The sequence below is a fragment of the Arvicanthis niloticus genome, chromosome 6, assembly GCF_011762505.2.
Source record: "Arvicanthis niloticus isolate mArvNil1 chromosome 6, mArvNil1.pat.X, whole genome shotgun sequence".
NCBI classification, from domain to species: domain Eukaryota; kingdom Metazoa; phylum Chordata; class Mammalia; order Rodentia; family Muridae; genus Arvicanthis; species Arvicanthis niloticus.
In genome coordinates this window covers 6489687-6504744 of record NC_047663.1, presented here as the reverse complement: position 1 = coordinate 6504744, position 15058 = coordinate 6489687, and the positions used below count along the sequence as shown (strand labels likewise).

The 15058-nt window shown below is 51.6% G+C and overlaps 1 protein-coding gene across 2 annotated transcripts in view; it reads left to right on the top strand.

The window, feature by feature from the left end:
- The window catches only part of Sap30bp (SAP30 binding protein), a 33323-nt gene extending 19126 nt beyond the window's left edge, over window positions 1-14197 (top strand). For both annotated transcript variants that reach the window (XM_034504468.2, XM_076935465.1), the window contains 8 exons: window positions 349-391; window positions 5487-5575; window positions 8251-8342; window positions 9167-9227; window positions 9583-9634; window positions 10346-10404; window positions 11862-11946; window positions 12190-14197. In XM_034504468.2, the coding sequence (XP_034360359.1) occupies window positions 349-391; window positions 5487-5575; window positions 8251-8342; window positions 9167-9227; window positions 9583-9634; window positions 10346-10404; window positions 11862-11946; window positions 12190-12371 (663 nt within the window). In that variant the 3' untranslated portion in view covers window positions 12372-14197. The remainder of the gene's footprint in view (window positions 1-348; window positions 392-5486; window positions 5576-8250; window positions 8343-9166; window positions 9228-9582; window positions 9635-10345; window positions 10405-11861; window positions 11947-12189) is intronic.
- The last annotated feature ends 861 nt before the right edge of the window (window positions 14198-15058 follow it).

Below are 15058 nucleotides of genomic sequence, written 5' to 3'. Positions count from 1 at the left end.
AAAAACTCCCAAGAGCAAACTCTCAGGAACAATCAGTCTCCAGAGTTGGGCATTACGGAGGGATCCCCCTAAAGCCCTCAGCAATTTGATTGGATAAGCTCTCCCAACTCAGGGGAGCCATGGGCAGGCTACAGTCACACAGGTGGCGGGGCACTCACCTGAATGGCTCAATGCTGTTCCCTCCTGGGGACCAGAGTTGTGCCGGGAGCCTTGAAGCACTGCTCACTATAAGCACGCTGCCACCACTCACCCGTTCAACTTTCATGAACAGTTCAGGTGTCTTGGCGAAGAGAGTGACTGTGGCCCAGGAGCCCAGCCTTACCTTTGTGTGGTTCTTTCTCTCCACAGGATAACACAGAGACAGAGAAGCGGGATCCCCAGGAGCTAGTGGGTGAGTACCCTAGGGTCACACTCCTGAGCCTTCCTTGAGCAAGCTGGCTTATTTATGCCAAGCCTCTGTTCTTTTCGGCATCTCACTGCTGTGAGCAGTTTCTCTTCATACTCCGAGGCCTTTGGCATTTCCTAGGGTGACTGGGTGAGACCTCTGGGCAACGGTCTTTGAGAATGGCATTCTGTGTGCGCTTTTCTGGGCTTTGGTTGGTTGCCAGTGTTGTCAAGGAAGTTCAGAGCCCCTGGCAGCTGGGAGCCCATCTTGGTCTTTGCTTCTTTCCCTTGTGCCCCGGGCCTGACCTCTCTGTCTTTATATCCCCTTACCCCAACTGCCATATTCATGTTGCTAGAGTCGTCAGCATGGGGCCTCTGCTGCACTCAGCCTTGTCCCCAGGCAGGAACATCCTCACAGCACTGGCCTGTGTGGCCCTTGCTAACTCTGGAGAGCAGAGTGACTTGCAGGAAGCCACATTCCATCCCTGCCCTCTGCGAGCCACAGCCCCTCAGCCCTCTTACAAAGCCACTCCGCTCCTGAGTTTGGCCATGGACTTGGTATTAGCTCCAAACACCTGAGCCCAGGGGAGTTCCTGGTGTCCCTGTCAGGTCCAGCCTTCTTCTTCAACAGCCGTCTCCTGCCCCCTGGCCGTTGTGCTGATCTTGAGACGAGTGTGCTCCTCCTTTGTTTAGTTCTGTTCCCAAAAGACACCTGCAGAACCCACCCCTCATCTCCACAAGCACATTCAGGGCTGTGCTTTCCAGCCCTGGGGGTCCAAAGCCCAGAAACTTGGCTTGAAAGTGCCCTTCCAGTGTCCTGCCCACCTGCCTTTTTTCCACCTGCCCTTTTGCTGCGGGTTGTTGATGAGTGACTGGTTTTCCATAACCAAGTGCTAGGAATTATTCATTCTGTTTTGTCTTGGGCAAGAACATAGTGACTGTGCATTGATTCTGGGTTCTCTGGTAGACAGAGCTCAAGTCTTATTGGGGAAAAAAAAAAAGCAAACCAGGGATTGTAGCTATGGCTGGGTGCCATTCTTGCAGAGGACCCAGGCTCATTTCCCAGCATCCATGTTGGGAGGTTCACAACTTCCTGTAGCTCTAGGTACTGGAGTCCAACGCCCTGCTCTGCCAGACCTCAGTAGGAACGTGCAGACACAGGAATAGGATGCACACTCAAACACGTTTACCTGCACCTATATAAATTAAAACCAGGGCTTCCTTAAACCTTAGAATTTCTTCTTTAGAAAATGACACTTGGAATATGACAGCAGAGGAGGCCTGGTACACATCTAACCGGAAGCCAGCGGCCTCTGCAGTGGGTGACACACAAGGCCAGGTCTAGAGGGAGCTGAAGCCTCTTCTTTCTGTCTGGGTTCCACTTCACTCTGCTGTTCACCACTGAGAAATTTTAAAGGTTTAGGTCAGAAAGCAACCTGGCCATGAACCAATACAGCAGTGCCCTCCGCTCACATGAGCAGTGTCAGACAAGTGGTAGATGTATTGGGGCATCAGACGGACTTCATATAACCAGCTTGGCTCTTTACCTCTGGGGTTGTTAAAGATTCATGTATGTTGCATAAACTGGCCTCAAAACTATGTAGCCCAGGCTGGCTTTGACCTGCCTGGTCTTCTGCCTATGTAGCCCAGGCTGGCTTTGACCTGCCTGGTCTTCTGCCTATGTAGCCCAGGCTGGCTTTGACCTGCTGGTTGTCTGCTTTAGCCTCTCATAGATCTGGTATTACAGGAACTGCCACAACACTCAGCTTCTGTGCCATGTGTTTGAAACAGCGTTATTGAGGTGTAATTTAAAGAGTAAAAGTTGTGAGTTGAAGTGTGCCATTGGTGGATTTGACAGACATTAGTATCTGCTAGCTGTACCCTCTACCCTTCCTGATGGTTCCTGCTGCTCAGCTCCCCTGTGCAGGAGGTGTCTTCCTTCAGTCTCTAGTAAAAAGTGCTCTTGATGGACATTCAGCACTATTTTAACAGTTTCGTATAAATTAGGGCCCATTGACAAATACTTGGGCTGGGTCATTCTGTTATGAGGGCCTCCCTGTGCATGGTAGGATGCTTGACAGAAGTGTCCCTTTGAGGCCAGAATTACCGCAGGCTGAGTGCCTGGTACAGATCGTTGATTTCCTGCCTGGCTCTCTGTTTATGCAGGTTCCTTAGAGGTTGCATGCACACTACTAAGCATGGGTATTCCTGTACATTTGTCTGTTTTGACTAAGGAACCTCTTGATATAGCCGACATAGTCTGTTTATTTGCTGTCTTGGGCAGGCACAGTACATTGTCACCTGCAGGGTGAGTATACTATTCTCTTTGAGGAGTGGGTGGTAAGTCAGCCCTTCAGCAGAGTGGCTTTAAAGGAACAAGCCAACTCACAGGCTTCTCCAGTGCTGTAGCTCTTGACAGCTGCCTGCCCCACAGGCTTGGAACGATGTTGGATATAGTGGGGTGGGGTGGGGGGGCGGTCTTCAAATCACTCAGGAGCCTCCTGCTTACTGCCAGTTAAGTATCCTGCAAGCGTCCTCGGCTTCACTGGGCTTTATGTCCCTGTTCCCCGCTGCCATAGCCTTAAGTCCCTGGAACTAGCTACTCTACTCAGATTCCTACCTGGTGGCCATGGATACTGCAGATGTTTTCTGACAGGCATTAGCAGGCTGTGACTCGTGCTGACAGCAGGCTTTGTGGATATTAAGTGCAGCTCCCGCTAGCATAGCAGAGCAGGCACTGTCGCACGCTGGGTGCACTGCTTGACACTTCCTGGGATGTTAGGGGCTTCAGCTCTGCAGGGTGGCTGTTTCTGTACTGGACACGTTCTAGGACACAGGAAGTCACTCAAGTCTGTCCTCAAATCTCTGCAGTATACTTTTATTTTTAAAGATTTATTTATTTTATGTATATGAGTACACTGTAGTTTGCAGTATACTTTTGTTGTCCAGAATATGTCACCTTCTTGTCATTTGCTTCCCAGGAATACTCTTGTTTCTACCCCAGCTTATAAGGGGCTCTGTCCTCCCATCAGATTCTCTACCACTTCTGTCCCAGAGGGTGGGAGGTTGCTACAGTAACCATGGCACACCCTGTTTTTCTAAAAAGCTTTCCTGGCAAATGGCAAAGGGCACTCTTTGTCTGTGTCACATGTGCGTATGCCCTCTGTGGCTCAGCGCCTGCCAAGGCCCTGGTTTTGTCATAAATGCTCACATAGTGCTCCAGCCAGCTCGTGCTTCCACTCTCAGCTGCCTCTGTAGACTGAGCTCAGACCTACAACTTCTGCTTATCCTGGGGCTGGGAAAAAGGAAGAAGTAAAGATTTGGCTTGACTTCCTGCCAGAGCTGGGTGGTGCCTGCCTGAGGGCTGTTTGGGAGATGGCAGAGAGGTGTAGGGCAGCAGCAAGTGTGAACTCCCCTTGTGGAGGCTGTCCTTGGCTGCTGTTGCATCTCAGGCCCACAGCGCGACCTTTGATCCATGGCCCAGCCTGTGCTTAGGGTGTGTCTAGTTACAACCCACTGATGGCCACTGAAGCCCAGTATTAGTGTTTTAAGACTGCCTCAGGCCTGACCCCTGGCCTCAATGTGTTTGTAGTGTGCACAGGACCAGTCCACAGAAACTGACCTGGAAGTCATTAGCGTCTTGGGGTCTTGAAGACCTTGTCTTACTCAGACTGCGTGTGTCACAGTGCTGGGAACTATGCAGAAATCAAAGCACCTTATCTTCTAAGAAGAAAACATTGACCCATGCTGGGTACAGGATGCACACTTGCAGTCCCAGCCAATCAAAAGGCTGAAGCAGGAGAGTCTTGCTTGAGCCCAGGAGTCTGGGCCAGCCTGGGGTCCTGAATGAGGGGTTCCCCCTGCACACACCAAGTTTTTCATTTTGTTTTTCCATTTTGTTTTGTTTTGTTTTAATCTCTTAAGACCTGGGATTCTTTTTAAAATCCTGACTGGAGGGGAGGCATAGCAGTTAACACGTTCTGCTCTTGGACAGGACCCATGTCTGGAGGTCACAACCTCTAGTAGATGTCACCTCCAGGGGATCTGAAACCTCTCTGGACTCCGAGGGCACCACACACAGATATGTGTGTAGTTTTTAAAAAGTAAAATCTTAAAAAAATAAATTCAGCCTTGGACTATAGACCGGCAAGGCCATGCCACCATCCACCTTTACTTCAGCTCCCTAGAGCTGTTCGAAGGAAGGGCTTAGGTAAGGGCCTGCCACACAGTAGGTCCTCCTGTAAGTTCTAGACTAGATGCTATTGGTGGTGGCTTTTTGGTGCTTGCCTTCCTCCTGCCCCACCCTGTGCTATCTGCTGTTTGCTCATTGTATGGTTCTTTTCATGAGGAATTTCAAAGACAGAATCTTGCAACAATCAGCCCATTGTCTGTGTGCTGCAGAGCCAACTCTGAGGTCCTGGGGTGCCGGAGGCTGCAGGGAAGGGAATGAGGAGAAAGGAGGCGAGGCTTGGGTGGGCAGTGGTTCTCCGAGGGGATTCATTGCCCTTGGGAGTTGTGGTTCTTGTGTCAGAATCAGGCCTTTTGTTCCGGTCTTTCTATGCACAAGCTATTTGGGACCCAAAACATTAGGAACCCTTACCAAAGTTTCTCAGTGCCCAGTCAGGACAGACCCAGGCAACCAGAAAGGGCAGTGCCGACTCCAAGGCTGACACATGTCTCTTTCATCCCTGAGCTCAGTCTTCCACATTGGCAACCTGAGATTGAGCTCGGGCAGGCAGAGTTCACACTGTAGGAACTGGCAAATGCTTTGGATTGTGGCTCCTCCCCTCTCCCTCCCCCAGTGCTTCTTCAATGCTCTTTCCTTAAAGTTAGTTGCTGGAGCTTGGTAGGATGTGTGTTTACATCTGTCCCTCTACCTGAACTTCCCTTCTCCTGGGTTGACACATGGCTGCCTTCTGGCTATTGAGCTCAGCTAGGGGAGCACTGGCCGAGAAGCCCATGAGCACCTCCCCTTCTGATTCCTCCCCTTCTGATTTCACAGCTCGGCTCCTCGAGTCCTCACTGGAGTTGTTTTGTGCTTGTGTTTTTATAGCCCCTGGCCTTTGCTCTCAACACAAGAATCCTCTCTGTTTTCTCCACAGCTTCCTTTTCTGAAAGGGTCCGAAACATGTCACCTGATGAAATCAAGATCCCACCAGAACCGCCCGGCAGATGTTCAAATCACTTACAAGTAAGCGCAGGTCTGGCCACTGAGGCCCATGTGGCTGAGATAGCCTGGGTTACATTTCTGCTTGTGCTGTGACCTTTAGAGGCCATGGCAGGGAAAGAAACCAAGTTACACTGCCCGATGGGCAGGAGCCTGCAGTCTTGACTACTTCCTGTAAGCCAGAATTCAGGAATTGACACCATTGCCACACCTGCCATATGCTGCCCTCTTGTGTCCCTGGGCTGCCCTCACTGAGCCAGGGCATTTCTCAGGGAAATTTGCCAAGAAACTGAGGATCCATCAGAGTGTAAAATAAATTCCAGACGTGTACCATGTAGCGCTTAGATGCACAGTTTCCATCTTTGTGTTCTTAATTCAGCAGTTTCTGCCCTCAGACCTGACCTAAGGCTTTAAGTGCCTGTTCATCTGTGCAGTCGACCCATGGGACATAGGAGCTCAGTGCAACTGAGATTTCACCCATATGGTTGTTTCTCCGTGTTCCTCTGTAAGTGCCTCTGTGAGTGAGACCTTTGAATTAACAGCGGGGCAGATGCCTAAGGCTACATTATTAGTGAACCTTTTCCACCTGCCCTGCCTTGGATCCCACAGCTTCTTCTGGGTGCCCCCAGCTAGCTAACAAGCCCATGGCACCACCCAAACGGATGGATGACTAATGGGTCCTAGGGCTGAGGAATACAGCAGTCCAGGAGAGGGCCAGAGTCAGGACTAAAGCACAGCACGGATTTTCTTCCTTTCCCAGAAGTCTCCTCCCTTGGCTAAGTTGTCTGCCTCCCTCCCCTTTACCCCCCAGAATGGCGTCACTCTCCATGCCAAACAAGTTCAAGCCTGTGAGGACAATTCCAGAGGCCTGCCAAGCAGAAGCAACGAGCCACCCCAAGCACAGCTCTGTTTGGTTGAGTTGTTTTGGGTTTTTTTTTTTTTTTTTTTTTTTTTTTTTTTTTTGAGACAAACTTTCTCTGGAGCCCTGGCTGTCCTGGAACTCACTCTGTAGACCAGGCTGGCCTTGAACTCAGAGATCCACCTGCCTCCTCTCTGCCTCTCTGCCCCTCTGCCTCCTCTGCCTCCTCTGCCTCTGCCTCCCCAGTGCTAGGATTAAAGGTGTGCACCACGGCTGCTGACTTTCAGAACTCTTAAGTTCAGAATATTTCTCCTTTTTAAAATATTTATTTACTGATCCTATTGGGATCAAACAAACAGCAAAGCCTCTGATACAGACCAAACAGCTGTAAGGCAGGGTTCCCCTCAAGCTGCTGAGCCTCCTGTGGAAGGGCTCCCTGCAGTACCCTTGATGTGACACAAGGAAAGCAGCTCACACTGCCAGCTTCTCACTCCCTGGTAACAACGTGCTTTGCAAACCTCTCAGGTTTCCTCATTCCTGTCTCAGCAGACCAGGGTCACCTCTTCTAAAAAGTGCCTGGGGTACTACCCAGGACCCCTCTCTAGTTCTTCCCTCCTTTAGCAGGCAAAGTATTCCCCCAAGGAAGCCACAGTTGGCCCTTGAATTGGAATCATGTTCCTGACTCAGCACTCTTCTCAGAGGAGGCTCTGCCCTGAGTTTCGTGTCTGGGGCTTCTTCATTGGCAGCACCAGGCAGCATTGATGCCATCAATTTTAAGAATTCTGAGTTCGAGACCAGCCTGGTCTGGTCTATAGCATGAGTTTCAAGACAGCCAGGGCTCAAAAAACAAACACACACACACACACATACACACAAACCAAACAGTACAGGCCTACAGTCCAGTCTTATGAAAACATTTTCTCAATTAAAATTCCTTCTTCTCGCCGGGCAGTGGTGGCGCAGGCCTTTAATCCCAGCACTTGGGAGGCAGAGGCAGGCGGATTTCTGAGTTCGAGGCCAGCCTGGTCTACAGAGTGAGCTCCAGGACAGCCAGGGCTACACAGAGAAACCATGTCTCGAAAAACCAAAAAAAAAAAAAAAATATTCCTTCTTCTCAGGTATGTCTAGGTTGGTGTCAAGTTGGCAAATCCCAGCCAGTACAGCGTCTGTTACAGGCTTTGTCTCTTAGGCCTGTATCACCAGCTTAGATGCTGGCAATAGGTTGGTTGGTTTGTTTTCCTAGGCCAGGGGTCCATGGAGGAGGGGTTTTGGGGAGAGATTAGATCCAGACCCTTGCTTGTGACTCTCAGTTAACTGACATGAGCCAGCTCTTTCAGACACCTTACAAAGACATTCAAAGGTGTAACTAACTCAGCAGTGAAGCGTGTACCTGGCCTGCAGTGAGGCCCTAGCTCCACTCCAAGCACCTCCAAGCACCAACACTTTTGTTTTGTTTTTTTAAAAGGCATCTAGGAAGTTTGAGACCAACTACAAAAAAAGACACTTTCCCAGGCCTCCTGAGCCTCAGATCTGCTCGTCAGCTCTTAGGACATTCCGCTCCTCTTTGTGTGAGGAGCTGATAACCAGTTGTGCATTTGTTGCTTGGCTTCCAGTGGCTTCTGACTTGACCTTTCTCCCACTCTCTACACTGACTGTCAAGACCAGATCAGGAGAAATCACCAATGCAAACTGACCGATTTGGGCCCGACTTGCCTATACTTGCCTCTGGTCAGAAGCAGGGTGGACAATGGGACTGTGTCAGGGGTCACATGGCTGGAGAACAGCAGGATCATGGGGGACAGGCTTCTGTCAAGCTCACCATCTGTCCCCTCCCCCATAGGATAAGATCCAGAAGCTCTACGAGCGGAAGGTGAAGGAGGGAATGGATATGAACTACATCATCCAGAGGAAGAAGGAGTTCCGAAACCCCAGGTGAGCGGCCCACCAGCCTGTAGGCGAGACAAACGGTAGACGGGACCAGGAGGACCTTGTGAATCTGGCAAGGAGAGCCCAGGTGGCTTCACCAGACTTCCACTTCCACTAGATGCCTGGTAGACACATCAGAGATTTACTCGTATAATACAGGTTCAAGGTGTGAACCAGTCCACCATGATGGCTGGCTAAGAGGCCTGGCTGGGTTCTGCTCTCCACCCTGGTCCTAAAGGGGGACATTTAACAGGGTAATCACTAGAGGTTCTTCCAACCCAAAAGGCTTGGCTTTGCCTCTTGATAAAAGGGACAAGGTGTGTCCGGGTCTATTGTGATAAGATCCCACTGTGTAGCCCTGGCTGTCCTTGGACTCACAGAATCCATCTGCCTCTGCCTCCCGAGCTCTAGAACTAGATTGCTATTGTTAAAGGTGTGCATCACCACGCCTGGCTATGTCCCAGGCTTATTCTTTCAAATGCTCGAGCTGGTAAAACACCCCAGGAAGAGCGAGCCCTGTGTCAGCAGGGACCTACCTGAGGCAGTTGTGTGGGTCTTGAGTGTGGAGGCCCATGCTAACTGAAGGCCAGAAACATCTACACTAGACATGGCATTCAGATGTCGTCCTGACCGCCTCATCCTGGCCCTAGCTGCAGCCTCTCTGAGGGTGCAGAGCAGAAGCGAGGAGGAGGCAGCGTCCCATCGGGAGTCTCGTGGGTTTAAAGGCTGAGTCTCTTTGTCATCATTCCTGGAGCTGGTGGTTCTGGTTCCATACAGGAATATGGGACCAGTGCAGAGCCTGCTCATGGATTCCTCTGTTCCCTTTTCAGCATCTATGAGAAACTGATTCAGTTCTGTGCCATTGATGAGCTGGGCACCAACTACCCAAAGGTATGTCCTATACACAGGGGCTGGAGAGCAGTGGAACTTGCTGTGGTGGGTGTGTCTGGGGCCATAGAAGGTTCATGGAGCGGCACTACTGGTAGTCTGGCAGATGCCAGCCACAGGCTTGGTCTCTGGGTCCCAACCAGTTAGAAGCCAGGATTAGGCTTGCTGCCACTGCCGTCACAACCAGCAGCTGAGCAAATGCTCACTCTCTGCTCTCAGGAGCTTCCTGGTTATGTGGCTGGTGACCGGGAGCCAGCTGAAGCCCTGTGCCGTCAAGAGGGCTGGCCTAGAGAGCTCCGTGTCTGGGCGCCGTGCACTGTGATGGTCGCTCTGACTGCAGCTTACCTTCTCTTCCCAGGATATGTTCGATCCCCACGGCTGGTCTGAAGACTCCTACTATGAGGCATTAGGTAACCTCTATTAGCTTTCTGTTTATGTAAGCATCCGCACACCCATCCATCTGTCCATCCAGTCAGTGACTTAGGGACCCATATCTCAGAGTCTTTATGCCAGGCCATGTTCACAGGGCTCCTGTGGACAAGACTGATTTTGTCCCTTCCTGACAAGACTTGGACACAGTGAAGACAGACGATTGGAACAGTAATTCCCACACTGATGGCACTGAATGAATGTGAGCAGAGCTGTGGCTCAGCCGGAAACCTTTGGCAAGCAGAGTGCCTGACCTGGCCAAAGGACTGCGGAGGCCCTTGTTGAGGAGACTGTTAGAGCCAAGGTTTGGGAGGTGCAGGGGCCAGAATGCCCCAGGGCAGAGGAGCTGTGTGTTCTAAGGGAAGTGAACACAGCACAGAGAACTGGGAGTCATTTCAGAGCCCAAGCCTCTAAGTCCCTGTCACGGGCCAGACGCTTGTAAACCAGGTCCTGGCTCATTAGTGTGCATGTATGTGGCCCCCACAAGTTTCACCTTATTTTGAGTTAGTTACCAATATTTTTATTTGCAATAAAATTCTGTATCTAGCGTTTCTTAGTCAGTAGGATGGTAGTTCCCACTGTGAAGCTCAGGGGCAGCCTGCCCTTCCCAGCCCTTTAGGCCAGTGTAAAGAAAACAGGGTCAAGGCAGTGACTTCCTTGTCACACACCACTCATAACGCCTGTCTCCACAGCCAAGGCCCAGAAGATTGAAATGGACAAATTGGAAAAGGCCAAAAAGGAGCGAACCAAAGTAAGTACTGACTGACCCTGGGGTGGACTGCTGCGTGTGGGGAGGGCTGCTGCGTGTGGGGAGGGCTCCTGCGTGTGGGGAGGGCTGCTGCGTGTGGGGAGGATTGCTGTGGGCCATGCAGCCGTGCAGGTCCTGCTTGCTGAGTGGAAGCGTCAGGCTTCCCAGGCTCCCTTCCACCCCTGCTCTTCATTGCCTAGTGAGGCTTTGAGCAGCCTTGGCCACGGCCTCTGTGATCAGCAGATGGCTGTACCCAACCCCGGCCTCAGCTATAGACATCTCACTGCTCAGTTGTAGAAAGCTCAGCTCCCCTGCATTCTGCCCTTCCTTACCCCCTTTGCAGAGCCCTCGTGGCTTTGTCTCTTACGCCTCATGGATGCCTCCCCAGCCTGATTAGAAGTTGGTGTCCTTCTGAGAGTCATGCTAAGGCCTACTCTGGTTTGTGCTGCATTTCTTGGCCTGCCTGGCTGATCTCTGTAACCAGCCTGTGTGGGTCCCTGTGGATCTCATGTCTGAGAGCCACATAACCTGTCATTTTGGACACCAAGCCCCACTTCTTTAGCAATGCCATTGGAGAGAGTCTTTCAGGAGCTTCAGATTGACTCCAAGAACCACAGATCATTAGCCAGGCATAAGGACACCTCCTCTTCCTCTTCTTCCTCTTCTTCTCTTCTTCCTCTTCCTCCTCCGGTTAGGACTGAGTCCCTCCCAGCAGCTGTGACCCACAAGACTCCCTTACCTCCAGGCTCGGGGCTGCGAGGCCTTGGTGTGCTGCTGGCCCCTCTGAGGGCTTTGTAGCCAAGAGTGTGAGAGTGGTGAGAGGGGAGAAACTAGGTTTCTTGTTCTTTTTTTACATTTACATATGTATTTTATGTATATGAGTGCTGTATCTGCATGTATGCCTGTGTGACAGAAGAGGGCGTCAGATCCCATTACCCATGGTCGTGAGCCACCATGTGGGTGCTGGGACTGAACCCAGGTCTCTGGAAAAGAATCGGTGCTCTTAACCACTGAGCTAGCTCTCCAACCCCAAGTTCTCATTCTTAACCATTGAGTGAATCTTCTCCATTCCTTCTCTTTCCCACTCCCTCCAAACCCCAGGCTTATCGAAGGTCTGGGCACCACAGCTGTCCTTCTCCTGTGCAGAAGGCATCACTTCCTCCTAGGTGTGAGGAAGAGAGGCCTGGCAGCTGGTTTAGGAGGACAGTGGGCAGGGGTGCCAGGCATGTGCAGTAACTTGTGATGCTGGGAGGGATCCCACATCTGTTGAGAAAGTTCTTGGAGGAGTGCTGAAAGCCCTTCAGGCGCCTCCCCTTCTCCCAGGTGCTCCCAGCCAAGATGGATTTCAGGGCCTCTTTTGTGTAATGCCAAACTCCTGTGCCCTGGGAGCAGACAGACAGATGGCACAGGAAATGGACACATGGCTCTGCAATGGTCTCATTGTCCTCTCTCCTCTCCAGATTGAGTTTGTAACGGGCACCAAGAAAGGCACCACAACCAATGCCACGGCCACCACCACCAGTACTGCCAGCACAGCTGTCACAGGTACAGTCTGCTCATCCCATCCCTGCCCTGCCTCAGGGCCTCCTGGAAGAATGAGAGCTTCCTGGGTTTGTCTGAAGAGGGTCTGTGCCAGGCTCGGCCTTGCTGTGCTCTGCTGAGTGTGAGCATAGCAAGGCTCCCTGATTACTGGCTCCCTCTGGGTTCCTGGACCTGAGCCTGCCTCGGACCTGCCTTTGGGGTCCTGTTGGTCGGTGCTGATCTTGACGCCTCTCATGTCACCTCTAGATGCCCAGAAGAGGAAGAGCAAGTGGGATTCTGCCATCCCCGTGACAACAATAGCACAGCCCACCATCCTCACCACCACAGCCACTCTGCCAGCGGTGGTCACTGTCACCACCAGTGCCAGTGGCTCCAAGACCACCGTCATCTCTGCTGTGGGCACCATTGTGAAGAAGGCCAAGCAGTGACCAGAGGACACCCAGGACTTGGCAGGACTGTGCAGCCCAGTAGCTTCCACCCACTGGGAGGTGCCACTCTGTGTGTTTAGGACTGAGACGCACTCCCCACATGCCTTCCAAGAGGAGCCTCTGACATTCCAGCCGGAAAGACATTACAGCAGAGGCAATGGTGTGCAATGGACAGGGTCTGTTCATACACCTCTTGGGTCTCACCCAATTAAAAGTACTGTTTCTTGGGTCCTGGCATGTCAGGTGCACTGGCCTCTCCGATGCTGTGTTCAGACAAACCTGAAGCTCAAGTGCCCGCCCCTCTGTAACAGTCAGGCTGTTGCTCAGGATGAACAGTGGCTTGACAAACTGTGGGAGTGCTCAGAGGGTCAGCCCAGGGAGCTACCATGGTCATCCCAGTATGCCCAGGACGTGGGCAGGCAGGAGCTCAAGGAGGGGCCAGACACATACCCTTTCCTGTTGTCTATTTTTCTATTTTCCTAATCCCGAAACCAGGCCTCAACAATTCTCAGGCAATAGCAGAGGCCTCTGCTCTCTTGGGTGCAGTTAAACACTCCCCACACTGCTTCTGATACACACCCAGGCTTTTGAAATCAGGCCAGATAACAGGGCTGGGATGTGATTCCCAACCTGCCCAGGGCAGGAGCAAAGTGTGGGCACCTGGCCAAGGCCGCCCCAGCCCCTCGGTGCCCAGTGAGTGTGGCCAGCAGGATCCACGCAGTGGGGGAGATGAATCACCTCCTGCTCTGGCCGGGGCCACAGCACATTGTTTATGTGAAGGCTGGGCTCTTGGGAAGGTATCTGCCACCCCACCCTTCCTATGTCCTTATCGCTACCCAGCAGCAGCCCTGGGCAGCACCAGTGGCCACTCTCGGGGCCTAAACAGATTCACCAGCCCAAGCCAGAGGGAAAGCTTGTCCTTCGTGCCCTCTGGCAGCTCTCCTCCACGCTCAGCGGAAGGGCTGAGTGTCAAAGGAGGAAGTGGGGCTGTGAAGGCTTCCATGGGACCCACAGAGACAAAACCTCTGAAGTTGTGTTTGGTATTTGTGTGATCTGGGGACTAACAAGCTGCCCATGAATCCCTAAAATGAAAACCCAGTCACTATTGTCCTTTTCTGTCCTTGACTGCACCTTGTGTCCTGAGCACCTCTGGAAAGGTCTACCCTGCAGGAGGCTCAGGACACCCAGGTCTGAGTAGGCAGCTCAGGAGATGCACTGAGGGCACCAGCACCTCGGCTCTGGAGTCCAGTCTGCAGCAACCCTGAACCAGTCCTGGGGAGCTTCAGTAACACTTTCTAAGGGCATCCTGAGGGGTCTGAGATAGTGAAGCATGGCAAAGCCAAAGTGAGATGGGCCACGTCCCCACCAAGAGCTAATTAGATATGGGCTCCTGTAGCCGAGGCTTTGAAAGTCTGATCCTCCTGCCTCTGCTTCCCAAGGACTGGGGTTACAGACATGAATCATCACACTTAGTTTATGTGGTGTGAGAGATTGAATCTAGGACTTCCTGCATGCTAGGCAGACACCAAGTGAGTTACATTCCCAGCAAACCTCAGATTCCAGGCCCTTCTGAAGAGCAGAGGTGTTGCCCTGTGCAGCCCAGACTAGCCTCAAATCAGTCTCTTGCCCCTGTCTACTAAGTGCTGGAATTTAGGTGTATCTCCATAACCAGCTTGTTTGGGGGGACAGGTAAGGGTCGAGACAGGATTTCTCTGTGTAACAGCTCTGGCTGTCCTGGAACTCACGTAGAAGAGGTTGGCCTTTGAGCTAACGAGATCCTCCTGCGTCTGCCTCCTAAATGCTGGGATTAAAGCTGTACACCACCACGCCTGCCTTGGTTTTGGTTTTTCTGAGTTGGAGTTTTAGGACAACGAGGTGGCCTTGTAGATAAAGCGCTTGCTGTGCGAGCACAGGGATCCCAGCACCCTCTGGAGCTGGACTAGACATATTCTGGGGACAGAAAACCCCTTCTGGAAAAATTAAGATGGGAAGCAACGGAGGAAGACATCCCAGCACCAGGCTCCACTGTGCACACACAAAGGCATGTGCGCCTGCACACAAAGAAATAGCTGAGACTACAGGTGTGCTGTTATTTATACCCGGCTCTCATTTTGTGTATTGTGGCTGGATTTAGAGTAATCTTCAGGAGAAAGTAAGTGGAAAAGCTGGGTGCAGAACAGTGTGAACAGTGTGCCTGCCTCACTGTGTGTAAGGAAAGGAGAAAATTCAAGACAGTGGTGCAGTAGAGAGCACGCACTGCTCCTCAAGGACCCTGGATTGGTTCTCAGCACCCACGTCCAGAGTCTCACTGTGACTCCAGTTCTTGATGTATCCCATGACACAGATCGAGGGCACCTGCATTCACATGCACATGTCCACACAGACACAGTGATTTAGAATAAAAATCCTTGGAAGAAAAGAAAGAAGAAAGTTATACAAGAGTATAGGGAATAGTAGGGCCTGGGGTTGTGACTCTGCTAACACATGCAACTCAACAAGCAGGAGACCCTGGCGTCAATTCCTAGAGGAAGATAAAAGGCAGGGAAGAAAAACAGCTCCCTGGTGTTAATTGGGAGGTTGGATATTTGCAATATTTAAGAACATCACACTGCAGTAGCGATGCACCAGATCTTGAGTCCACACCACAAACAAACAGCAGGCTATGTGGAGAAAGGCTGATTTCAGAA